The 27458-nt window shown below is 40.7% G+C and overlaps 1 protein-coding gene across 1 annotated transcript; it reads right to left on the bottom strand.

Annotated features, from left to right (window-relative positions):
• Nucleotides 1-4252: 4252 nt before the first annotated feature.
• Nucleotides 4253-26905, bottom strand: LOC141128556 (uncharacterized). The gene is made up of 4 exons (XM_073615912.1): nt 26758-26905; nt 18499-18904; nt 13771-13887; nt 4253-7093 (listed from the first exon to the last, which is right to left on the bottom strand). Exons 1-4 carry the CDS (start codon nt 26798-26800, stop codon nt 6952-6954), a joined length of 708 nt encoding a protein of 235 aa, XP_073472013.1. The 5' UTR covers nt 26801-26905; the 3' UTR covers nt 4253-6951.
• Nucleotides 26906-27458: the final 553 nt, after the last annotated feature.

The following is a 27458-nucleotide window of genomic DNA, read 5'->3' on the forward strand; positions in this document are numbered from 1 at the left end:
AACAAAGCGCTGTATATTGTATGTAGTTGATGGTACAAACCAGGGACGTGTGGTGAGGTCAGTGGCTGGTGATGCACTGGCTAGTATCTGAGCCAGATACACACAGGTTACATACGCTGCGATCGTTAGAGCGAGAGCAATAATTTTAGCACTAGACCTCCTCTGTAACTCTAAACATGTAATCTGTTAAAAAAATGTAAAGCGTCGCCTGTGGAGATTTTTAAGTACTGTAGTTTTGCGCCATTCCACGAGTGTGCGCAATTTTAAAGTGTGACATGTTAGGTATCTATTTACTCAGCATAACATCATATTTCACATTATACAAAAAAAATGGGTTATCTTTAGTGTTTTTTTTTTTTTTTTTTTTTTTTAATATATATTCATGAAACTATTTTTTTACCAATAAAATGCATTTGGAAATTGCTGCGCAAATACTGTGTAACATAAAAAGTTGCAACAACCACCATTTAATTCCCTAGGGTGTCTGCTAAAACAATATATATAATATTTGGGGATTATGAGTAATTTTCTATCAAAAAAAATAATTATTACATGTAGGAGAGAAGTGTCAGAATTGACCTGGGTGGCAAAGGGTTAATTACCATAAGTAATATACAAATAATTATTATATATTGTTTTTAAGATAATTTACTATATTTTCCAAAACTGTACTCAAGCAGGTGGCATAATGGACAAATTACTGAAGTTTGAAGTTATAACTTCAAACCAGTAATTTCACAGTAAATAGATAAATAATAAATGATCTACACCTCCTCCCTTGGTCACTTGATAACTGCCCGCGGCTTCCAATATCACTTATACGCCGATGACACCCAAATCTATCTGTCTACTCCTCACCTCACTCCCTCAGTCTCCTCTCGCATTACTAACTTACTAACTGACATATCAGCATGGATGTCGCACCACTTCCTTAAACTAAATCTCTCTAAAACTGAGCTATTAATATTCCCCCCTGCACATGCCCCCTTCCATGACTTTTCCATCAAAATCAACAATGCAACCATCAGGCCCTCCCCTCACGCCAGGGTACTGGGTGTAATCCTAGACTCTGACTTGTCATTTCAGCCCCAAGTCCAATCGTTGTCAAAAGTTTGTAGAATTCACCTCCATAACATCTCTAAAATTCATTTTCTTTTTAACAAATGAAACCACCAAGCTCCTCATTCACTCCCTTGTTATCTCTCGCCTTGACTATTGCAACTCCCTTCTCATTGGCCTGCCTCTCCATAGGCTATCCCCTCTTCAGTCTATCATGAATGCTGCTGCCAGACTTATCCACCTTACCAACCACTTAGTGTCTGCCAACCCTCTCCTCCAATCCCTGCACTGGCTCCCAATCACCCAGCGAATTAAATTCAAGATACTAACCACAACATACAAAGCCATTCACAACTCTGCCCCGAGCTACATCACCAATCTTGTTTCCAAATATCACCTAAATCGTCCCCTCCGCTCTTCTCAAGACCTCCTACTCTCAAGCTCTCTCGTCTCCTCCTCCCATGCTCGTCTCCAGGATTTCTCCAGAGCCTCTGCCATCCTCGAACTTGCTACCTCCACCAGTCCGGCTATCCCCTACTCTTGCTACCTTCAGGCGATCCCTGAAAACTCATCTCTTCAGGGAAGCCTATCATGTCTCTAATCTCCTACCACTTCCATCAGCTCATTCCCCACAGTTGCAACCTTTTGTACCACCTGCCCCACCCTATTAGATTGTAAGCTCTTTAGGGCCCTCTTAATCCTCTTGTATTTTATTGTATTGTAACTGTATTGTCTCCTTTTATATTGTAAAGCGCTGCGTAAACTGTTGGCGCTATATAAATCCTGTATAATAATAATAATAATAACATATAGCATATAATGTTATTTAGCTTGATTACAACAGTACCTTTTCAACAGCAGCAGATTCTCATTCTCCCTCTTAATTGTGTGAAAAAAACATGGGATTGTGGGTAAATCTTATACCCATAAACCTACTGTATGTTATTTCCTTCTAGTTTAGAGGGCTGGGCTGGAAGGGAGCATTTGTCTTTTAGACACATGCCCCTTCTATGACACTGCAGTGAGAGGCGTGCCTCCACTGCAGGATTTTTATTGGACAGCTGGGGCTAATGGTACTTTACCATTGGTTCAAGACTCCAAGCTGTTCATTGAGCTCAGTGCCTCTGACAAGAAGTCAGAGGCACTGTGAGCTCAACCTCTCAGTCTGCTGCAAACAGAGTGTGCCAGCTTGTATGTAAACTGGCCGCTCTGTATGTAGCTTCTGACATGCTGCGCAAGGAGCCCCGTATCTCCGGAACCATAGGTCATAGGAGCCTCAAATTTTACCAGTGGTGGGGTAGGACTTAGGCTACCTACCTCTGTCTTTTTTTTTAATGTTCGTGGCTCTTCCTCACCTCCCTCCCCTGACTGCATGCCCCTGCTTAAGCAATTTATAGAGCACGCACAGCTGCTGCATCTCTTAGTGAGGGAAATAGTTTGTTTGAACGAGGTTGGATCAAATGAATTATTTAAACTTCACAAAAAATGGAGATCAGCTTTAATATTGTATTTGTTATCAATTGAAAAATCTATAACCGTGTTTGCTTATGTGGTGCATTGAAATGCTGTTTATATGGATGGCCTTTTTCTGACATATTATACATCCACTTATAAGTTATTCAGGTTTGTTTTTATTCATTATTATTTTTTGATTGTGTTCTCACAAAAAGTTTCTAATGGTAAGAGTTAGTTTGTTGAGCAAGCTGATGAAGGGGAGGTCTTATCCCTGAAATATGTTCCTGCAATTCCATAAGATTTCTTGTTAGGGTTTGTCCAGTGTTCTAAAGGATTCCATCTCTGCTGTCTCTGCTGTACAGGTTCCATGTACTGATAAGATAACATAGAGGAGTGTTCAGGGGCAGCTGAAAAAATTGCCCAACTGCTCCTAAATGTCCGTTTACCAGCAGCAGTGTACATGAGGCCTTACCGTTCCCCTTTGATTTCACTTTATTGATAAAATAATAAAAGATTGTATTCACGAAACACTTTCAAACCTTCTACACTATGAATGTGCTCTATTTTGTTTTCTATTAGTCTACGGCTACTGCTGGAGCTCCCATTCCAGTCTCTCAAAATTGGCTGCATGCTTTATCTTTAGTTCTGTAGTGCTAATTGTTGCTTATTTATCTGGACTGTCTCTGTCAACTAAGGGTGTACATTACATATAATCTATCTCTGCTGACTATTATTATTATACAGGATTTAAATAGCTCCAACAGTGTGTGCAGCATTTTACATAAGTAATTTCCAGTTGTATTTTTGTTTTTAAATCTTGATCACCGTAGAATTAATTTGCTTCTGCATTGTGTCCTGTAATGATGGAGGAGTGGTGGGAATAACCACTGAGCTCTGCAAAGTGTTGGTTTCAGAAAACAGTTCAGTGGTGCAGGCAACAGTAGAAGTAAGTATTCACTTTGTTCTTTTACCTTTCTTCATATTTATTCTCTTGACTGCTGGCTTTTTTGTAGAAGCGATTCAGATCACTGCTAATTGTTGAGGAAGTTTCCCCTTGGGTAGGGTGAACCTGGAAGCTGAGCTCTGAGCACTTCTGGGTTCACAGCTGTCGGTTTCCTACCACTATGGCTATTATGATCTGTGCTCAATCAGCTTCATCAGCTTAAAAAGAATGTGAAGTTGACATTAGAGTGGACCTGTCACCACACTATGTTATCACATAAGAGGGCTTACCAAAACCTTGTGATAACAAAAATGTTAAAGCGGAGTTCCACCCAAAAATGGAACTTCTGCTGTTCGTACTCCTCCCCCCTCCGGTGTCACATTTGGCAAATTTCAGGGGGGAGGGGGGAGCAGATACCTGTCTAATACAGGTATTTGCTCCCACTTTTGGCAAAAAGCTTGTCGCAGTATCAGCTGCGATCTACGCCATGTCCGGCTCCTCCCCCCCCGCTGTCTTCTGGGAGACACACAGGTTCCAGAAGACAGCAGGGACAATTTAGAATGCGCAGCGCGACTCGCGCATGCGCAGTAGAGAACCAGGCTGTTCCCCTTACTAGCAATGCCTGCGCCTCGACCCGGAGCTGAGGGACGGGTCGGCTTCGGGTGAGGACATCATGGGTGCCCTGGACAGGTAAGTGTCCTTATTTTAAAAGTCAGCAGCTGCAGTATTTGTAGCTGCTGATTGTAATTTATTTTTTTAGGTGAAACTCCACTTTAAGGTAATGAAAAGAAAAAATGTTTAAAAAATAAGTTTAATGGAATAAAAAAAAAAAATTCAAAGAAATTTTAAAAGTTACATTATACACACATGCGAACACAAACACATACACTGTGTGCACACGTGTACGATAACCACAAATGCAAAACACACAATAGATTTCCAAATGCATACCGGAGTGAAAGCAATAATTCTAGGGCTGTCATTTACGCTTGACTTTGAACTGATGAGATGTAAAGGCTTTTCAAAGCATTGTCTAATGTACAATTTTGGGTGCCATTGTTTTTTGTTGTTTCACAAGCATGTGCACTTTTGAGGCTTGATGTAATTAACAGAATGCTTTCAGAGCCATGCATCAGTCCCGCACAGATGTACACTCAGGTGTGCAAGAAGATCCGTGAACATCTGCTCATCATTGATTTTAAGACTGGCTGCATGAACAACCTGTGCCTATGAGAGGAATATCACAGCCCTCTGGACAGTTGTATTAATCAGTGTGCCCATGTGAATGAGCCCTGAAGCTAATATCTTTTACTCCTGTATCTAAAAAAAATGAAAAATGTATTTTTTATCTGCTAATTTTTTACATCATACATTAATAGGTAACATCTATATATTCTGTATTTTAAAGTAATTAGTTCATATGCTATTTACATGGCATACCAGGTGACTGTTATGACATAGTCATGTGAAAAAGGAAGTACACCCAAGAAAACTTGTTGACTTTTTGAACAGGCAAACATTAGATCTTGATTTAATTAGTGTTTTGATATAAACAAATGACACACAAAATTGTCATGGCATATTCATTTTCATGCTCTTGATGCAGATTTGGCATATAGAAAATCTGTGCACATCCCTACATTTACCACCACTTTACCACCACCTCAATCCAATGGAAAATCTGTGGTCAGACTTAAAGATTGCTGCTCACAAGTGCAAACTATCCAACTTGAAGGAGCTGGAACAGTTTTGTAAGGTGGAATGGGCAAAAATTGCAGTGGTAAGATGTGGCAAGCTCATAGAGACTTATCCAAAGCCACTTGGATCTGTGATAGCCGTAAAAGGTGGCTCTACAAAGTATTGACTTTAGGGGGGTGAATAGGTATGCACATTGACTTTTTCTGTTATTTTGTCCTATTTTTTGTTTGCTTCACAATAAAAAAAACATCTTCAAAGTTGTGGGCATGTTCTGTAAATTAAATGATGCAAATCCTCAAACAATCCATGTTAATTCCAGGTTGTGAGGCAACAAAACACGAAAAATGCCAAAGGGGTGAATACTTTTGCAAGGCACTGTATGTTATTTAAAGTGTTACTAAAGCAATAATGCAATAATGCAAAAATGAAATGCAATAGTTTTAGTATATATAAACTACTAAATACCTTTTTTCATCAGCAGCTAAAGCAGTCTTGTGACTTGTATCAGTGTCTGGTTAAAGCTTGTAGGAGGAGTTTTCATTTTCTCCTGATTGTCCTATAAGGCTGCAGGACCCCTGACCCTCTGTCTAGACAGAGCTGATTGGCCCTGTGCTGATCACATGCACTCCCCCCCCCCAAAAAAAAAACCTCTTTAGCAATACACACCAAACTGAGCACATGAAGCTTGTCCCCTAATGCTCTGTTCTATCAGGAGATGGATTGGAGTCAGTGGAAAAAGAAGAGGATCAGAGGGACAGGATCACACAGCCTTTATACACAATGCAGAGGATTAGTCCCTTCCACAGTGAGTATAACAAATTTGCTTTACTACATATACAGACAGATTTAAATTTTGTGGGTTTAGTAACACTTTGAGATATCTAGGGTTTGGTGTTCTCTTTGCAATGGACATGTGGTGCCTACATGCCAGGAACAACAGAGCTCTCTCTAAGGCACTCAGAAAAATGTATAGTTGAGTCAACTATACATTCTGCATCGTATCCATGTGTGATTGATGAGACTGTGAGGCAATCTGTCTAATCAAAAGAAAGTGGAAATGGGTCTTTCACGAGGATACTGATCTAAAGCACAGAAGCAAAACCACATAGAAATTGTTCAAAAAGAAATAGGTTATAGACTCCCCTAGTCCAGGCCCTGATTTGATTCTCATAGAATGCCTACAAGAAATAATTTAGTCTAAAATGGGCAGTACTAGCTTCTAATGCCAAGGGAGTTCTTAGAGTTCTTACTTTTTTACAGTACACTATTACATCCGGGGCTTTTTTTCAGGGGGAACTTGGTGGAACTCAGTTCCACCACCTCTGGCTCAGACCCATTCGGTGCCTGCTCACCACAATCACTTGTAAACACAGAGGTCTGGTTTCTGTGTTTACAAGTGACATCTCTGCACTCTGTATGTAATGCAATCCTGGTATTTAATGCCCCTTTAAGACCCTCCTACTGTTCGTGAAATTTGACTGAACACACCCACTATTTGATGTGATTTGGAGGTTGTGTGTAGGGGGAGGGGTTTTGTGGGGCCGTGGTTAAGTTCCAGCACCTGTTGTTTTTTTTTAAAAATCCCTGATTACATCTATTGATATTTTTTTTAAATAAATGATTGAAAAGGCAAAATGTTCTTATATTTTTATTCAAGTGCATCACGTTTACCTGTAGGCACGGTTTGAGTAAAGATCTAAAGTCAACAATTTTCATGGGGTGCTTAAACTTTCACATGACTATTTCTTTTATTGCCCCATCATATCATGCTATTCAAATTTGTATAGCCTGGTAGGTCATTCCTGCCAGTGTGGTTGTTCAAGGTGTCCCCTGTAAACATAATTTATATAGTGTGGACCACTATCTGGCTCTTCATGTCTGTCTTCAGTGCGCAATAGTTGCTCAGCTGATAAAAAAGTAAAAGATTCATGTTTCACTCTGCAAGAAAACAGATTAAGTAATACATATCAGTAAAAACAGATTAAGTAATACATATCAGTACATGTGGCAGATATAGCACACTACAAAAATATATGATATGCAAATTGGTGTATTTTCATACTTAAAACACATTTTAATGCACCATTAAATATAGCTAGCTGGAACCTCTAAAACATTGCAAGAGCAGCATTTCTTCTTAATCAGAAGTATTTATTATTTATAACTTTTAATGAGCTGTAACCGCACCTGTAGCATTTACAGCGTGTTGGTGAAGCATTTATAAAGTGTTAGTTGGGCACTAGGGGAGAGACAGTGGAGGTTCCTTAATCCCAGAATTCACTGGAAAATAGAGAATAGAGTGAATAAATAGTCAAGTAATTTCAAGAAGGGAATTAAACATGGACATAATCAAGGAATGTTTGGAGGTATCCATGTACAGTAATTTGTGGTAAAGAGTATGGAAATGCTCCTTGGAAATTCTCTGTGAGACGATGGGATTCACCCAATACCAGCAAAACACCCTCCTCTTATTTTGCTGGGCCATTCTTTCCATGAGCATCTTGAGCTGGACCAAGCCATGTGTCAAAGAGATCAACTATATGAATTCATCTTGCAGAGAATTCACAAAAATGTCTGCTGTCACAACCTCAGCACTCCTCAAAGCAGATAATTTTCTCTACATCACTTCCCACTAGAAAAACAACACTTCCATTGGCATTTAACTACTTGCCGCCCACACTATAGCCGAAAAGACAACTTGCCACTGATTGCATCACACCAGATGGCCAGGCCTCGCTCCCATTCAAGAGAAAGGAAAGGAAGAAAAAAACTAACCTCGTTTGGAGATTGACATGGCCGCGATGTTGGCCATGTCAATCTCCAAACGAGGTTTGTTTTTTTACTAGTTTCTCTTTACTAGGAGTGAGGCTTGGCTGTCTGGTGTGGTGCAATCAGTGGCCATTTCCTTTTTCACAAAAGAGGCTTGGATTTTACACAGGCGGGCCACCCCCCTTTTTTTTATTCAAATAAGGTTGGTTTATCCACCTAATGCTATCGGCGGTTACAATTAGCAATAATTGCTGCACTAGATCAGCTGTGCTCTTTCCGCCCTGGACCCCATATTAAGCGTGGTTCTCGACATAGAATCCACACTCCCGATGACGTCATGTATGACAAAACTAGTAGCGTGGAGTCTATGCCCAACATACCACGCTAGTTTGTGATCTGCAGATCCTTTTAACCTGGGACATTTTTATCTTTGTTGGAGTTGCGGATTAATTCAATAAATACCACCATGCTTTCTCTGCAATCATCAGGGAGTAGCAGAATTTTTTTTGCAGTTTTTTTTTTGGTGGTGGGTTTTTGGTACTGCTATAACAATATATAGCTTAAACAATATTATTATACTATTTTGGACCCGTTTTCCTTCCAAAATAAAACAAAATCAGGAGATATCCATTAACATTTAACACCAGATGAAAGCCCAATCTTTCCTGACAAAACATGGTAAATCCACCTGTATACACTTACATAGTTGGTGAGGTAGAATAAAGACATCAGTCCACCCAGTTCAACCTGTGTGGGTGTGTGTATGCATTTATGTCTCTAACACTTCCCATATCCCTGTATATTGGTTACACTAAGATGCCTAGCTAAACGTTTTTACATTGTCAGCTCTTCTGACACCACCGATTTGTGGAAGAGAGTTCCACATCCCTACCTGTTCTAACAGCAAAGAACCCCTTACGCAGTGTAAGGTTAAACTGCCTCTCATCCAACTTCATTGAGTGACTATGTGTCCTCCTGAGCAACCTGAGACTGAACAGTTTTCTTCCTATACTAGAATCACCATTTAGACATTTATATATTGAGATCATATCTCCTCTAAAGCCTCTCGTCTCCAGGATCAAGCTAAATGTGTGTAGCTTTTCCTCATAACTGAGATCCTCCAGCCCCCTTTTTAGTTTAGTTGCCCTTCTCTGGACCTCCCTCCAATTCCAGCACATCCTTCCTGAGGACTGGCGACCAGAACTGGACAGCATACTCATGATGCAGCCAAACCAGAGTTTTGTAAAGTGGTAGAATTATTGATCTATCTCTTGAGTATATCCCCTTTTCAATGCATTCCAATAGTCTGCTGGCCTTGCTTGCTACAGCTTGGCATTGCATGCTATTGCTGAATCTGGCATCAACTAGGACCCCCATATTCTTTTCCATCCTTGATTCCCCCAGGGGTTCTCTTCCAGTGTGTAACCTGCATTCATATTTTAGCCCCAAGTGCATCACTTTACATTTCCCTACATCAAACCTCATTTGCAATGTAATTGCTCACCCCTCTATTTTATTGAGGTCTTCTTGTAAAGTTTCAATATCCTATATGAAGTTATTGCCCTGCTTAATTTTGTATCATCTGCAGATTCCGAACTATTTATACCAACCTCTATATTGTTTACGAACAAGTTAAACAGGACCTGGGGCACCCCACTCACAACTCCAGACCATTCATAAGCTACGCTATTTATCACTACCCTTTGGACGCGCCCCTGTAACTGATTCACTATTGGCGATGAAAACAGACCTCAACTTGTACATTAGGCATTTTTTGGGCTACCATGTCAAATCCTTTGGCGAAATCAAGCTACTCTACATCTACAGGCCATCCTCTATCCAGATTACAGCTCACTTCCTCATAGAATGTTAACAGGTTGGTTTAGCAAGAACAATCTTTCATACACCCGTACTGGTTACTACTAATAATACTATTTTCATCAGCAAATTCTTGGATGTGGTCCCTTGTCATCCCCTCCAATAGTTTACATACTATTGATGTAAGGCTGACTGGCCTGTAGTTTCCTGGTATGTATCTCAGCCCTTTTTTTGAATATTGGCACCATGTTAGCTCTCCCATCAGTCCGCTGGTACCATTCCGGTCAGTAAGCTGTCCTTAAAGATTGGGAATAACTGTCTAGCAGTGACCTGGCTAAGTTACTTGAGGACTCTTGGGTGTAATCCATCTGTCCCTGGTGATTTGTTCACATTAAGTTTTCAAGTCTTTTAAGAACACTAGCGTCTGTTAGCCACAAGGGTGCACTCCTTGCTGTGTTTCTAATTCTATTGTTTTGTCTATTATACCCCTTCTTTTCCATAGTGAATACAGAGGAAAAGAAAATATTTAATACATTTGCCTTCTCCCTGTCACTTGAAACCAACTGTCCATGGCTATCCTTTATGAGGCCAATATGTTCTGACTTTGCTTTTTTACTATTTATATATTTAGGACATTTTTGGGGATTCTTTTTACTCTCCTTCACTATGTGTCTTTCTTGAGCTATTTTCACTGCCCTGATCGCTCTCTTACATTTATTTCTTCACCTTCTATCTTCTTTGGAATATTAGAATGCTGAAGGTGTCCTCTCGGCCCTATATTTTGTTAAAGGACAGTTTTTTTTTTTCTCTGTAAAAAGTGCGTTTTTATGTTTAAATCTAGCCACTCAGCACTTAGTTCTTTTATATTTGTTGCCCATTGAAATACATTGGCTAATGCCATTAGTTAAAATGTTTTTAAAGCACTATCACTTTTCCTCCGTGTTTTTTGTTTCTAGAATATCTTCCCACTAAATGTCAACTACATATGTAGTTGCAATTATTTGTACAGTTTTACTAAAGCATGCAAACTTTGCAAAATTAGGTTGGAGCAATAAGGTTTGTGAAGGGGTTAAATTATTTTTCCACATTTGCAGTCAAATTTGAGAAAATCTAACGTGTTCCCATTTAAACAGTATACCTAAAAAAAAATGTAAAAAATAAAAAAGTTTAAATATTCCTTTCCTTTTTAGGTGTTTTTAAGTAGGGGTTTTCATGGCTGAACAGTCTCACAGTGGCTCTGTCCCCACACAGACTGAGCTATACTTCATTGCCATACAGTGCAGGGGGGCAGGTTCTACATTTTAAACACTTTGTTAGGGTAGACCGCGTTCAAATCTAGTTTACAGCCGGTAATGAAATAATAGTGAACAGATAGAGTTAATTATGTTAAGCATTACTGCATAGCCCCCTCCTAAAAATTACAAAGCTGAGGGAGCATGTAAGGATTTTTAAGCATGTGAAAAGCACCTAAAAAGGTTAACTATTTTCCAATCAGCCACTGCACATAAACGGCCGGGTGGTCCTTTCCTCGTTCTGAGTGGACGTTCAGGAATGTCCCTCAGAACGAGTGCTTGCAGCGTGGCCACGAGGCGCGCTGCGACTTGATCCTGTGATCATTCTGATCACATGATCCAGCTGAGCAGAGATCGGGATATGGGCGCTGTGATTGGCCCTCCCGATCACCTGACGGCTGTGTCCAATCACAGCCATCACAATGTAAACAGAGACGCGTGTCTCTGTGACAGGTCTCCCCGCCGAGCTCAGTGCAGGAGGGGGGGAAGAGGGTGAATCTGCAGATCTGTGACAGCTCTCTGTGTGAGGATGATTTTACACAGAGAGCTGTTACAGATCACCCCACAAAGTACACCAAGCACCACTGATATACCCCTGTCCCTATACACATTTCAGTGTCCCAATAAAAAATCTGTCTGTCCCCCATCACTGCCAACACCAAATAAACACTGATGTGGGTTATTTTTACCAAAGAAATGTAGCAGCTTCATCTTTGGTCAAAATTTATCAAGAGAAATTACTTATTTGCAAAATTTTATAACCGAAACTAAGAAAAATGCAATTTTTTGGAAAATTTTCTGTCTTTTTTTATTTGTAGCGTAAAAAATAAAAACCCCAGCGGTGATTAAATACCACCAAAAAAAGCTCTATTTGTGATAAAAATATCATTTGGGTACAGTGTTACTTGATCGCGCAATTGTCATTCAAAGTGTGACAGCGCTGAAAGTTGAAAATTGGTCTGGGAAGGAAGGGGGTGAAAGTGCCCAGTATTGAAGTGGTTAACAATTAAAAAAATTCTTTTTTTTCTAAGTTATGCTTTTTTAATGGGAACATGTAACAAATATAAAGTTGAACTTCACCCTTCTCTTTCGTCTTGAAAAGTTGTAGAAGCAGCAAGTCAGATAAAGCCTGCCTCCTTCTTTTTTTTTCTTTTGAATGGAAAACCTCTACCACCATCCAGTTCTTTCCTCCTATGCCTTACTTTCCCTGGCTGCCCCTTGCATTTATTAGGCTTAATTTTTTTTAAACCATGAAGACTCAGCATCACATGTGGCCATTACAGTACCCAGGACAGTCTGCATGCAAATGTAGCCTGCATAGAAAAGCAGACTTCTCCAAACTGACACCCATCCATGAGGCATTTTGATGTCATTCCACTCCCTGTATCGGAGCTGAGGGGTCTTGAGAGGAGTAAGATACAGTAAGGCAGGGTTTTTTTTTTTTGAGGCAGCAAACTTCTATTGGTTGTAGGGGATATCACTATGTCCAAATACTTAAATGATGTTACTACAGGTACCAGGCAGTAAACTCCTAATTGGGGGTGGACCCCTTGCTCAAGTGGCGTAAGCCCAAAAAATTGCCCAAAGTCCGTTGACCTGACATTTTTTAGTGAGGTGTCTGTTTGCTAGTAGCAGGAGCATGTCCTCTGCATAGAGCAGCATTTTCTCCTGTAATCTACCATACCTGAACCCCACTATATTGTTATGAGCCCTGATGCATGATGCCAGTGGCTCTATTGCTAGAGCAAATAAAAGAAGCAAAATGAGGCAGTCCTTCCTGGTTCCCCTTCCTAAATAGAAGCAGTCAGATATTTTGCCTCCCTCTCTGATGAATGCCTAGAGTGGATTGTATAATAGGCGCACCCAGGATATAAAAGTGGCACCAAATCCAAGCTTCTCCAAAACTGCCCATTGATATGTCATTAGATACCTTATTGTCATCTAATGACAGCAGGGCCCTATTGCCCTCATTGCCTGCTGGAATTTGTATATTAACGTACAACCTTCTACGGTTATTATCGACTTACTAGGCATGACTCCTACCTGGTCATCATGAATAATATCAGTTGTTACAGTGTTTAATCTCCTTGCAAGGACCTTTGCTAAGATTTTAATGTCAGATGGGAGAAGTGAGATGGGCCTATAGGAATTGGACTCTATGACTGGCTTTTCTGGTTTCAACAATGAGATTAAACTGGATCTCGACATGGAAAGAGGAAATTGTCTGGACCGTGCTTTACTAAAAACTTCTAATAACCCGGGTAGCAATAAATCTGAGTACGTATGATAGATTTCCATTGGCAGTGCATTGTCCCTGGGAGCTTTAGACGTGGGGAACAGACTTGACTGCCTCCTGTAACTCTTACAGAGTGAGGGGAGTATCCAGGCTAAGCCTTTGAGAATCCGAAAACTGTGATGGTTTCAAGAAGCCATTTACATCACCTTGCTAGACCCTGCCACCAGCCAAGATTTGGCTGAATTGCACAGAGAAGCACAAAGATCCATTGATGATGTTTCTAGGTCTAAAATGATGTATGTACTGAAAATGGAAAATTAAAATACCATTAGCATGTTGAGGGGGTTAGAGGAGGAACCAGGGAAGGCAAAATATAAGCAGGCTGAACTTCTCCTTTAACAATGCAGTATAAAACACAAGGGTGATACCATGGTCAGATGCCTTGCAATATGAAAAGCCCTAACCCTTTCATACGTAACATGCCTTGCCACTGTTCTTACCTTTCTGTCTGGATTTTCCACCAGCTGTAGACCAGTCCCATCACTAGTACTTTGCAAAGCAGAAGGCTGCTTCCAAGAATGAATATCATCAAATAGAGTTGATTGTCAGACTGTGACCTTTAAAATATGAAACACATATAATGACTTAGGTTACTAAATGCATTTTATTAATTAACTCAAAGGGGTTGTAAACCCTCGTGGTTTTTCTATAGTGCAGCACCCTCCCTTTTACTCACCTGAGCCTGGTCTTTTCAGTGCCGAGAACGATCACACCAGCTGCAGCTGGTGTCTCAGGTCCTGATTGGATAGATTGATAGCAGAGCAGCAATTGGCTCCCACTGCTGTCAATTCCAATGATGCGGGGGGCGGGGCTGAGTCTTGCTGTCTGTGTCAATAGACGCAGCAGCAGGACATGGGAGCATGCCCGCACGAGTGCCCCGAGGGAGAGAGCTTTTCCAACGGGGCACTCGAGAAGAGAAGGAACCAGGAGCACCGCTGAGGAACACCAAAAGAGGAGGATAGGGGCCACTCTGTGCAAAACCAATTGCACAGAGGAGGTAAGTATGACATTTTTTTTTGTTTTTGTTTTTTAAACAAAGGTTTAGTTATCCTTCAACTCACTTTTTGAGCTCTGTCCCACTCAAGAATAGTGATTACTTCAATACGCATGGTACCTGAGGGTATGTGCATTGCAGTGTGCTTTTTTTCATTTTACAAAGCCCCAATGCATATATTCAGTAAGTCAATAGAACATGACAATGCACAGATGTGAGTACTCTGTTGCTTGCAGTACACTACTTTTCCAAAAATAGTGCAGATATATTTTGTTTGTGCATGCCTTAAAGTTTTTTCACCTTAATGCATTCTATGCGTAAGGGGGAAAAACCTTCTGTGCTACAGCTCCCCTCAGACCCCCCCTTCTATTTACCTGAGCCTGATCCAATCCAGCTATGTACATGAGCACAGTGGCTGTAGCCGCTGTCTGTCTCCTCATTGGACAGATTGATAGCAGGGGGAGCCATTGGCTCCCCCTGCTGTCAATCAAATCAAGTGACATGGGAGTGGGGGGCAGGGCCGAGTCCAGCTTTCTGTGTCAATGGACGCAGCAGCGGGACTCAGACGCAAACCCGCACGGGTGCTCCCAGGGAAATCTGCTTTCCGTGGGGGCACCCGATGAAGAGGATGGGCCTGGAGCGCCGGCGCAGCATCTAAGAAGAAAAGATTGTGGCTGCTCTGTGTAATCGTAAGTATAAGTATAGACATGTTTGATATTTTTATTAAAAAAAAACAAAACAAGGGTTTGCAAACCCTTTGAGCCCTGGTTCACATAGAAGAGATTTGGCATGCGATTTGACATGTCAAATCGCATGCCAAATCGGCGGCTATTGCCGGCAATGGCACAGTCCAAATCACTGCGATGCCGACTTTGTGGCGCCACACCGATTCCCAAAAGTAGTTTCTGTATTACTTTTGGTGACTTCGGGGTGCGATTTCGATAGACATCTGTGCAGGAACCCACACAGATGTCTCTGATATCGGCCTCGAAGTCGGGACTGACATGTGGGTAAGAAATTGTGCGAGTTCAGCTGAACTCGCATGATTTCAATCCCGCATGTCAGTGTGAACCTAGGCTTAATGCAACATTGTTTAACACATGAAAGCGCATGGTTTGCCCATTAAGTAGATTTTCTTTCACTTCCTATTCTGTGTGTCCCTTGGAAAGGAAGAGAGAAATTTCCTTAATTGAGAGTGCACATAGCCATTAAAATCCTGATAGAGGCACTAAACATTCCTCACTCACAGAAAAAGGTTTTTTTTTTCTATGTCCCCATTGGGGGTATTTCCTCTACTTTCCTATTCTGTATGACCTCCCTAATAAATAGAAAGTGAGGAGAAATCTCCCAAACAAGGATGCAGATAAAATGTGTCAGCTGTTATAAGAAAATGCTGAAGTTGGTCTTTAAAATATATTTAACATTAAACCTAATATTTTTTGTTTTGTATAGAATGTGGAGGGGTTAAAACCTCTGTCTTTTTTGTATTTATTTTATGGGGTCTCTACTGGGGAGATTCACGTTCACTATTTGTCCTGTTGACTTTTGTCTCCAGTACAGTAAGTGATGGGAAATGCAAAATTTTGAGTTGCCACAGATACAAGAGATGAAGGGAAATCTTTCAATGGGTAAATCTGTTCTGGTGACAACTGTCTGAGGCACCCCTGGATGATGTCAAACGTATGGCGAAATGCATAGGAAGGAGCGACACGCTGACGTCATTGTTACACTAGTTTCCTGGAAATACAGGTTTTTGTATGTGTGCCAGCCTACGCATACGAATTAAGGCGTTTTTACATTACATATATTGTAAGTGCAACTTCTAAGTTAATTAAAGCTCTTAAGATTTTACACTATGCGGTGTCTTCTTTATTTTGGGGAACCGTTATGATCGTCCTATGAGGAGGATCGATGTCCCTTGTCTAAAGACTTACTGGATTTAAAAGGCCCTGGCAGGGTTTGGAGCCACAGGCGTTCCTGACCTTTTGTAATCAGAGGTCCATTTGATCTGGTAAGCAAGCCCTTTTTCAGCCTTTGGTGGTGGTGTTAATTCACAAGATCACTTTCCAATGTGTTGGATGGTGGTGAAGAATTACTGAGGCCTTTTATTGGATTATTTATGTTACTGGACTTATTTTCACTGGAGAGAAGAGAATCCTTTTTAGACAGTGTTAACACAGAAATGTTTTCCTTCACTGACATTTAAAAATTGTGAGTTCCACCTCACAATGGTCACCAGGACACTGAGAAGGTCAATCTCCCCAGCAGGGGCACTAACCATAATAACTAAGCTAAAACAGAAATAAATATGGCTATGCACTTTATGGAAGTCAGACTGACAAGCTTTGAATACTGAAATATGATAGCTGAATAGTTGTTTGGGACTTAAAGTATATTTGACCCTTATTTTGTAAAACAGCCCATTCAGTTTAAAGTGATTGTAAACTTTTTTTTTTTTGAATAACTGTGTCATACTTACCTCTGTGCAATGGTTCTGGGGTCCCCCAGGTGCTTCTGGCTCATCCCCCTTGCTGAATGCCTCTATATCAAGTTGCTTATTTTGGGGGCACTCTTGTGCGCTCTGATACACACAGTGAACTGGGCCCTGCTCTCTGCTCACTGGTTGGGATTGACATATCCAGTGAGGAGAGGGAGAAGCCACAGCTCTTAGTGCTGGATTGAGAATGGGCTCTGGTAAGTAAAAAGGGGGGCTGGGGGAGGAGCTGAAGACAAAATGTTTTTTACCTTAATGCAAAGATGGCCTTATGATAAAAAATCCTTCTACCTTAACACCACTTTATGAAAAAACATTATAAATTCCTTTTTTTTAACCACTTCCCAATGTCAAGGACTTTGAGTGGAGATATCTGGATGATGCCTGCAGCTACAGGCATCATCCAGATATCTTTTTTTTTTTCTTCAACCAGCGATTCTCTACAATGTAAAAACCATTCTAGTGGCTCTTATTAGCTGTTGGATTGCTTTTACAGGTAGCAGGAAGGGACGTCCCCCTCCCACCGGCACATCTCTGGGCTCTCCCATGTGACCGGGAAGCCAGAGATCTGATCCGACGATGGCATGGGGTTACCACAGGGCTGGCCGAGGACTGGATGGTCCCTGGTTGTCTCTATGACCCTGGGAGGCCGGAAGCGGCGTCGCTTCTGGCTCTGACAGATGTAAATACTTTTTTTCCCCTAGAAAGACGAGACCCCAGATCTCTATAAGAAGGACCCATCATGCCTTATTTCTATCACAAGGGATGTTTACATTTCTTGTGATTGGAATAAAACTGATAAAAAAAATAAAGGGACAGTGTAAAATAAAAAAAAAAAAATACACTTTAAAGCGCCCCCGTCCCCTCTTGCTCAAACGTAGAAGCGAACACATACTTAGGTCGCGCCTGCATATGTAAACGGTGTTCGCACCACACATGTGAGGTATTCCCGCGATCGCCAGAGTGAGAGCAATAATTCTAGTGCTAGACCTCCTCTGTAACTCTAAACTGGTAACCTGCAAAAAATGTAACAGCGTTGCCTATGGAGATTTTATAAGTACCATCGTTTGGTGCCATTCCACGAGTGTGCGCAATTTTAAAGCATGACATGTTAGGTATCTATTTACTTGTTATGTTACAAAAAAGCCACTTTCAGACACTTCTTATTCACATGCACTTACTCCACAGCTAGCTGCACATCATTGCTCAAGACCAGCTTCCTAAAATAGTGCCAACAGGGGCCTCTGGCTGTGCAATGTATATCAGCACAGTTGCTTGTAGTCTCCACCAAGTGAATGTGGAGTGGGTGACAATGCAGGAGCACAGTTGGGAGACAGTTGTCATCCCATAACTGTGCTTGCATAGGGACATTCATGACAGGATCACAAAGTAAATCATGGCAGGATCACTTTCACTTTTAATAAAAGCTGCCTATTTAAAAACACTGATAACATTTAAAATTACACTAAACATGTTACAGGTTAGAAATACTTGAAATCATGCTAAAAATGTGTACAAAAAATCATGTATGCTGTTTATTTCACACACACACTCTCTTATTTGCAGTTGTATTTCCACCATAATATGACTGGTCCGCGTTAATAATTCATTTGTATAAACTGTGTAGAATAATATGTACAGAAAAGCCAATAATGCAAATAACTCGAGCCCCTTTCTTACCCAGAAATACTATACTGGACTTTATCCAAAGGTGAAACATTGCCTGGTAGATTCTCTTCAAGCACTAGCACTCTGATCTTCTGTAGAATGGCAACGTCGCCAAAAATGGCTGTCCTGCACTGATATACACCAGCATCATCTTTTTGCAGATTAGTAATATTTACTGTAACCATGCTTTCATATGCATTATCAGAGATTGTGGTGCTCCCGCTTGTTTTGCTGCCAGACAGAGAATAGCGAGGAGCACTGACCACAGCCTGGCAAGAACCAACTTCATCCTCTTTGCACCATAACTTCCTTGCCCATCGATCTGCACGGTATCGGTATGGACAAACAATGGTCAGTGTTTCTCCTAGTTGTCCTGAATATACAGTGATATTGTTTGCCAGACACGGAACCGAAAAACCTGATAAATAAGCACAATGACAAATTCACTATGAAATGACTGCAACGACTGAAAGGAAAATAATTATTACTTGTAATAAAAAAAGTTATATACAGTATACACATACACACACACACACACACACACACACACACACACACACACACACACACACACACACACGCTGGACATATGCCATTGACTTGGACACTAGTTCAGTTACACAATTGCATACACATTAGGCTGACCAGACGTCCCCAGTTTCCGGGGACAGTCCCCGGTTTGGGGACGCTCTCCCCGGACCGAATATGTCCCCGGTTTTGTCCCCGTATTGGCCCTGCAGCAGCCATGACCCTATTTTTGGCTGCTCAGTCTCAGGTGCTTCTCTTTAGCTCCAGCCGTCCACCCGGGAGTCAGGCCTTACCGCCTGTTGCCTGTCCCATCAGCACTTCTTGGCTCCTCCCTCACTCCACCGCCTGTCCAATCAGACACTCCGCCTCAAATTGGTGTCTGCCCAACCCCGCCCACACTCCAGCCTCCTGCATGCAATGCATGCACTGTGCTCAGACTACCTGTGAGAACCAGCCTGAGAGGGAAGGCATAATTGGTGAGTGAGCCATCCGCTCCATGAACAGCTCTCCTCTCTCACCAGACCTCTTTGCTTTGCCTCTTTCCCTTCTCATTTCATTATCCCCCCTGTGCAGACTGGGGGGGGGGGGGTTGTGCAGACTTGGGGGGGATTGTGCTGACTGGTGGGGAATTGTGCAGACTGGGGGCCTACACAGTGCTTTGGACGATGGTCTGAGAGGAGGCCTGTAATGTACACAGTGCTCTGGACGGTGGTAAGAAGTAGCTTTCTTTTTTTTATTTCATGGATGAAATATGAGAAATAATTTACATATCATACAATCATTACATAAACACATACCACATACACTGCTTATATAATTTGAGGAAAATAAGATTATAAAATAGTTTACCATTTGCCAATTGAAAAAAAAAAAAAAAAAATATGTCCCCGGATTTCATTTTGAAAATCTGGTCACCTTAATATACATTCATGTTAACAATGTGTGTTTACTATAGTATGACTGGGTTTAAATGGCCTAAACTAATTCACATGGCAGCAAATGCATGTTACAGTCATTTCTATGTTCCATTTCCTTTTACAATCTGCTTGTATACAGTATAGGTTATTAACTTTCATGCTACTTACTATTTATAGTATCTGTGAATTTGGTGTATTTGTTTAGTATGGATATGGGGTTTCTTTAACATTTATTAGTTTTGTGTGTGTTTTTCTGTATGTTTCATGTACTAATGAAGGAAAAAAATGAAAAACAAAATGGAATTTGATTTTTTTTTTTTTTTGCCACTAAACGTTTCTATCTATTTTAGTAATCTTCTTTCTGATAATAACCTCCACCTAGTCCTAGCAGTAGCCCTAAGGCCTTGTTCATTTTTCTTTTCTTATAAAGTGGATTTTCACCCCCCCGCTCCAATTAGTTTTTTTAAAAGCACCTGCTTACCTGGTAGTGTGTTCTGCACATTTCAGATACTCACACACCCAGCAGATCAGCAATGTCCTGCTAAGATCCTCTTCTCTTCCCAAAAACTTTTGTTTAAAAAAAAAATGTACAATAAAAACACGTGCTATCTGAATAGAGGACTAGAGAAGGGGTGGAGAGGAGGGATGATGGTTTTGAGGGTAAAGATCCACTTTAAGCTATAGTTATTACATTAAAGCTAAGAACCAATGACTGACCTTACAGTTACAGGAAAATGGCTGCCTGCTTCAAGTAAATCCATAATCATAAATGTATAACGGGGCTTGTGGAAGTGAAAACACACCTACAGTGAGCAGTTTCACGTGCCAGGATTACGCAATTTTTTCACACAAAAAATGCTCCCTCAGTGATCAATCCTACATTTAATCCTAATGAAGTTTACCTATATTTAGACACTGCAGTTATTGGAGTTGATTTACTAAAGACTGAAAGTAAAAATCAGTATTTTTGCTAGAAAATTACATATATATATATATATATATATATATATATATATATATATATATATATATATATATATATATATATACACACACAGTGTCTCCCTCACATTTTTGTAAATATGTTATTCTATCTTTTCATGTGACAACACTGAAGAAATGACACTTTGCTAAAATGTAAAGTAGTGAGTGTACAGCTTGTATAACAGTGTAAATTTGCTGTCCCCTCAAAATAACTCAACACACAGCCATTAATGTCTAATTTACTGGCAACAAAAGTGAGTACACCCCTAAGTGAAAATGTCCAAATGTGTCAATATTTTGTGTGGCCACCATTATTTTCCAGCACTGCCTTAACCCTCTTGGGCATGGAGTTCACCAGAGATTCACAGGTTGTCACTGTAGTCCTCTTCCGCTCCTCCATGACGACATCACCGAGCTGATGGATGTTAGAGACCTTGCGCTCCTCCACCTTCCGTTTGAGGATGCTCAATAGGGTTTAGGTCTGGAGACATGCTAGGCCAGTCCATCACCTTTACCCTCAGCTTCTTTAGCAAGGCAGTGGTGGTCTTGGAGGTGTGTTTGGGGTCATTATCATGTTGGAATACTGCACTGCGACCCAGTCTCCGAAGGGAGGGGATCATGCTCTGCTTCAGTATGTCACAGTACATGTTGGCATTCATGGTTCCATCAATGAACTGTAGCTCCCCAGTGCCGGCAGCACTCATGCAGCCCCAGACCATGACATTCCCACCACCATTGTAGGCAAGACACCCAAATAAGTTTAACTTGGTCTCATCAGACCACAGGACATGATTCCAGTAATCCATGTCCTTAGTCTGCTTGTCTTCAGCAAACTGTTTGCAGGTTTTCTTGTGCATTATCTTTAGAAGAGGTTTCCTTCTGAGACGACAGCCATGCAGACCAATTTGATGCAGTGTGCGGCGTATGGTCTGAGCACTGACAGGCTGACCCCCCCACCCTTTCAACCTCTGCAGCAATGCTGGCAGCACTCATACGTCTATTTCCCAAAGACAACCTCTGGATATAACGCTGAGCATGTGCACTCAACTTCTTTGGTCGACCATGGTGAGGCCTGTTCTGAGTGGGACCTGTCCTGTTATACTGCTGTATGATCTTGGCCACCATGCTGCAGCTCAGTTTCAGGGTCTTGGCAATCTTCTTATAGCCTAGGCCATTTTTAATTAGAGAAACAATTCTTTTTTTCAGAGTTTTTGCCATGAGGTGCCATGTTAAACTTCCAGTGACCAGTATGAGAGAGTGAGAGCGATAACACCAAATTTAACACACCTGCTCCCCATTCACACCTGAGATCTTGTAACACTAACGAGTCACATGACACCGGGGAGGCAAAATGGCTAATTAGGCCCAATTTGGACATTTTCACTTAGGGGTGCACTCACTTTTGTTGCCAGTAGTTTAGACATTAATGGCTGTGTGTTGCGTTATTTTGAGGGGACAGCAAATTTACACTGTTATACAAGCTGTACACTCACTATTTTACATTGTAGCAAAGTGTCATTTCTTCAGTGTTGTCACATGAAAAGATATAATAAAATATTAAAAAAATGTGAGGGGTGTACTCACTTTTGTGAGATACTGTGTGTGTGTGTGTATATATATATATATATATATATATTTATATTTATTTATTTATTTTTTGCGGAGACCATAGGGAATTTAATGACGGTAGTTTCAATTTTTTATGTCACACTTTTTTTGTACAGCGGTTTTCAAACGCAATTTTTTAATAATAAAATACACTTTAATGAATTAAAAACCAAAACATAAGCCCCACATTTATTTGCATAATATGATGATGTTATGCCAAGTAAATAGATACCTAACATGTCATGCTTTAAAATTGTGCGCGTTTGTGGAATGGCGCCAAACTATGGTACTTAAAAAAGCATGACAGGTCCTCCTTTATGGGGAGATCTGGGGTCTAAAAGACCCAAAATCTTTCCTTTACCCTTTAAAAACAAAAGATAAAAAAAAAAAACAGGTTTACATGGCCTGGAAGTGATGTATCTTTAGAAAAACACTGCCGACGCTGGATGGTTCCTGGGCTCACCGATCGGTAACGTAAACCTGGGAACCACCAGGAAGCAGCGGAAGAGGGGGGGGACACCTCTCTCGACGCTTTTAAAAGTGATCCTGTGCACGAATCCTGCAGCTGGGATCCTTTTATTTAAAAAGCTGGCTGCCTGAGGGAAAAAAAAATACTGGGGTTATGGCATCTAGCTGCAGCCATAACCCTGTTATTTAACATCAAAATTGTGACGTAAATTCCCAGTTAGGTAATCGGCAGTGGTTAAGGGCTCATTCACAGAGGTACTCTGTGAATGAATGACTTGTTTGTGTGGCTAAAGACGTCTGTTACTCTATGGGGACACAACTGTGTGAACAGAGCTGCAGGTTCTAATTTGAATAGTGTGCGGGTGTGAAGCCCAAATGTGTTCAAAGCCATATACTTGCACCCACACGCCTGTTCAAATTAGGACCTGCAACTATGTTCTTACAGCTGCTGTATTCCCATGACATGACATAGGCTGCCTACACACAGCGCCAGATGGCTCCAGTCACATAAACTTCTGATTCACACTGTACCGGCCACAGCATCCATGTGAATGAGCCCCAAGACTTCATTCAAAACACAGAGCTTTATTTCAATACAGAGCTTTAACTTAACAGATGATTTTAATGTATTTTTAGTGAAAATATAATTTAGATTTTTTTTTTGTAGCGATCAAGCGGCTAAACAGCTGCCTGATCACATTTTTACAAGCAGCAGAAAAGTACCCAACCCCCCCTGGCATGCATCACTGTTTTCAGGCTCTCCCGTCCCACTAGGGAGCTTGGGGTCACTGTGGGCTGTCTCGATGGGTGACCATAGAGACGAAGATGGAACTTTCGTTCCCTATTCAGCTCTTTGGTGTATGAAACCGGAAGCAAGGAAGATTTTGTAATTTCCAGTTTCAGCTGTTTGTTTACTAGCCAATGCTGGCTAGTAAACCAACTGATCTCAGTTTGATCAGCAAAGGGCAAAGGAGAGATTCGGGGTCTAGGAGACCCCAGATCTCTCAGTAAGAGTAGCAGTCACTGCCCATGCTATCAATGTTATTCATCCCTTGTGATAGCAATAAAGCTAATCAGAAAAAAATTCAAGAGACCACATAAAACAAAAATGAAATAAAATACATTTTAAAAAAAGTTTAAAGCACTACCATGCTCCTGTGTTTTTGTGCAAATGGGAAAGCACATGTAGATCCCAGACACATATGTAAACCATGATTGTACGTACCACATATTTCTGAATGTCAAAATGAGAGAAATAATTCTACTGCCAGACCTCCTATTGAACTCTAAATTGGTAACCTGTAAAGGTAAGTGTAATCTATGCATAATTTTATGTACTGCGGTTTGTTGCCATTCCATGGGTGTGTGCAATTTGGCATTATACTGGTGTTTGTGTGCACTAAAATTCTATATTTTTTTTCCCTAGAAATCTGTGTTTTAAAAATGGCTGCGCAAATGTCGTGTTAGATAGAAAATATCAACAGCTACCATTTTATTCTTCGGGGCCCCTGCTTTAGAAAGTGTATATAATGTTTGGAAGTTTTTTTCTAGTAACATAAACGCTCATCTTTACTTGTGTATATGAGAAATGTCAGCACTGGCCTGGGCAGCAGGTGGTTCATTTATTATTAGTTTATTATTTAAATAGCTTAGCTTTATACCTGTAACAAACCAGAGCAGGTAACAACATTTTATGCACTGAACGCATTAATACATGGGGTAAAATTGGTGGATGACCCAAGCACACACTATATGTTGGTCTTGCTGTGTTAAACAATCCAATAAGTGGACCTTGGAAGATTGGCAGTACAAGGGATATGGCATTTTGGAAAATGTTCTCCCATGTTCTGGGCATGTGGGTTGTATAGTGATAACCAGATCTACCTCTTGAGGAGAAATTGGGAGATTGGACAAAACAAATCAGATTGGATAGATATGCATGACATTACTGTAAGATTCCTTAGTAAATTTGAATTTGTATTTTATTTCTGATGAGCTTTTTTTTTTTCTCAAACAAAAGGTTTTTTTTAAGGCAAAATAAACAGGGCATACAAATTCCAGAAGTACAGCTAGTATTAGTAAGTGTACTGTAAACACCAAAAACATCGCTATACATAAAACAGTTTTCATCTCATTCGCAAGTACAAAACCTATTTCTTTTTTTTTGGAATCCCCATAGGGTCACAGCATAATCCCCCCCACCAAGTCATCACCAATGGTGTTTGGTGGCCTCTTTATTATAAAAGTATACGGTCCATAACCATATCAACCAGGACTAAGTCCGGAAGACCCAGCCACAGTAACAGTGTTTAGGGTCCTCTGGGATCTGAGCTTGGAAGACCCGATTGAAAGTGTCTATTACCTTCTTCCAATATAGGTGCAGCTTCGGGCACTGCCATTGCAGGTGTATCAGATCCCCGTGGTCCCTGGAGCACCTAGTACAGGTCGTACCCCCATGCGAGCCAACTTGGCGTGTAGTGTACACGCAAAATTATGTATAATTGGGAAAGATGTTGAGCCACATTGAGGGAGCACTGTGTAACCGCTTGCAATGCGTCTTCCCATTGTTCCTACTCAAAAATTCCAACATCCCTCTCCCATTGAGCTACTGCTCTGAGATGACCCTGGTAGGAAGAGGTTCAGTAGCATTGCATAACTGCTTGATATAAACCCTTTATATGTGGTGACCTCAAACGTGTACTGTAATTAAATATGGAGGCAGGTTCCAGCACCCATTGATCTACCCCCTGTTGGGTCTTTACTGCATGCTTAAGTTGCAAATAGTAGAAGTGCATAGATCAGGGTTTGTCAACCAGGGTTCCATGGACTCCTAGGGTTCCTCTAGAGGTTGCTAGGTGTTCCTTGAGCAATGAGCAATTTCTGCCTCTCAGACAAGTTCCCACACACAACATTGAACATTTTAGCTATCTGTAAGGGGGTAATTCTTCCCAGTGACCACTAGTGTAAGTTGCATTCTTCCCACTGACCATCACACATAGAGTATCATGAGTTGTAGAGAGAGTAATTTTTAGCAGGGGTTCCCTGAGATCGGAAAGTTGTTCCAAGGGTTCCTCCGTGTTGAAAAGGTTGAGAAAGGCTGGCATAGATGAAGAGAGTCTGGTGAGCTTTTTAATATTACTTCTTCTTTTATTTTTACTCCAAAGCACAATATGAATCTGAATATGCATGATTAAATTACACCTATTGCCATAGGGGAACTGTAGACCAGAGCTCTTTCCTGCAGAATTATTACCCAGATTTAGACACTGCAGTTCATTGGGTTGATTTACTAAAGACAAATAGGCTGTTCACTTGGCAAGGTCATTTTTTGGCTTAGTGAATGTGGTGAAAATAAATTTTGCAAAGAATACCCAATCACATGCAAGGAAAAAAATAAATAAAAAAATGTTGCTTGCACGTGATTGGATGATGGCAAGCCTAACCTCTTTGACTAAGCTAAGGGGAATTCCCCTGCAAAGTGAAAGGCCTGCTACCATTTAATAGATCAGCACCATGTATCTACATGTCCACTCCAAGGCAGTGAGCAATGACCTTTCAAGAACTTGGACAGATATACAGGAACAAGACATATGGTTTATACATGGTTTACAAAATTTGTTTTTTTTCTTTCCTACTTATCAGCATTGACTCTTTTAAAAAGCAAGAGTTCTATAATCGTAAACAATTAGCTAAATATGCTTTACTAGTTGAATATAAGTCCTTGCTAGAGATATTAAACATCTAATATGAAAATATAGCATCTTACCCAAGAAAGTGAAGATACATATAAGCCAGGAGCAAACGTCCATTTCTGAAATATCTGGCACAGCAAATAAACCACAAGACTCCCTCTTTCTGACGCCACACCACAAATGAAGTAAAAGAGAGGAACCAGACAGTTTGTACAATGTTGATTGTGTAATGTGCTGAGCTAGACTTCATTAGGGCTAAAAGTAGGATTGATCACTGAAGAAACATGTGTGTGAAGAAAGTGCGTAATCGTGGCATGATGTGAAAGGAGACCAAAGGGGTACATAGTGATAGTTTGTACCTTTAGCTCTAAGGTGACATGAACACAATACTAAACTTTAAATAGAACTCTAGACCAAAATGAAAAAACATAGTGTAGTTATGTATTCATTAAAATCTTTATATGTATGTAGCGCTACCCCCGGAAGGGCCGATGTAATATACTGGTCTTCTGTCCCACACTAGTGATGGCTCGCCCTCACCTGGATCCAAGTAACACTGTTTAAACTTTTAGCTGGGCTTTATTAATACTAGCAATAAGCCCTGAAAAGAGATACACTGATTAACAGAATACCAATATTAAATGCAATGATATAATACAACTGCTCTGTAAATTAAAACAGGATTGATGTTCGTTCACTTTAACTGCCAGTGAGAGGCCTTGCCTGAAATGCACTGAGAGAGTGGTGAACGAAACTGTCAGTTGCACAATACAAA

Source organism: Aquarana catesbeiana, linkage group LG02 (assembly GCF_042186555.1).
Source record: "Aquarana catesbeiana isolate 2022-GZ linkage group LG02, ASM4218655v1, whole genome shotgun sequence".
Taxonomy (NCBI): domain Eukaryota; kingdom Metazoa; phylum Chordata; class Amphibia; order Anura; family Ranidae; genus Aquarana; species Aquarana catesbeiana.

Excerpts from the sequence above, each read along its gene's own strand:
- LOC141128556 (XM_073615912.1), bottom strand. The coding sequence starts at position 26,800 with ATGGACGTTTGCTCCTGGCTTATATGTATCTTCACTTTCTTGG. Across the intron at positions 18,905-26,757 it reads ATGTATCTTCACTTTCTTGG|GTTTTTCGGTTCCGTGTCTG; the intron begins GTAAGATGCTAT and ends CTTATTTATCAG. Across the intron at positions 7,094-13,770 it reads TGGAAAATCCAGACAGAAAG|AGTGAAACATGAATCTTTTA; the intron begins GTAAGAACAGTG and ends GTTTTCTTGCAG.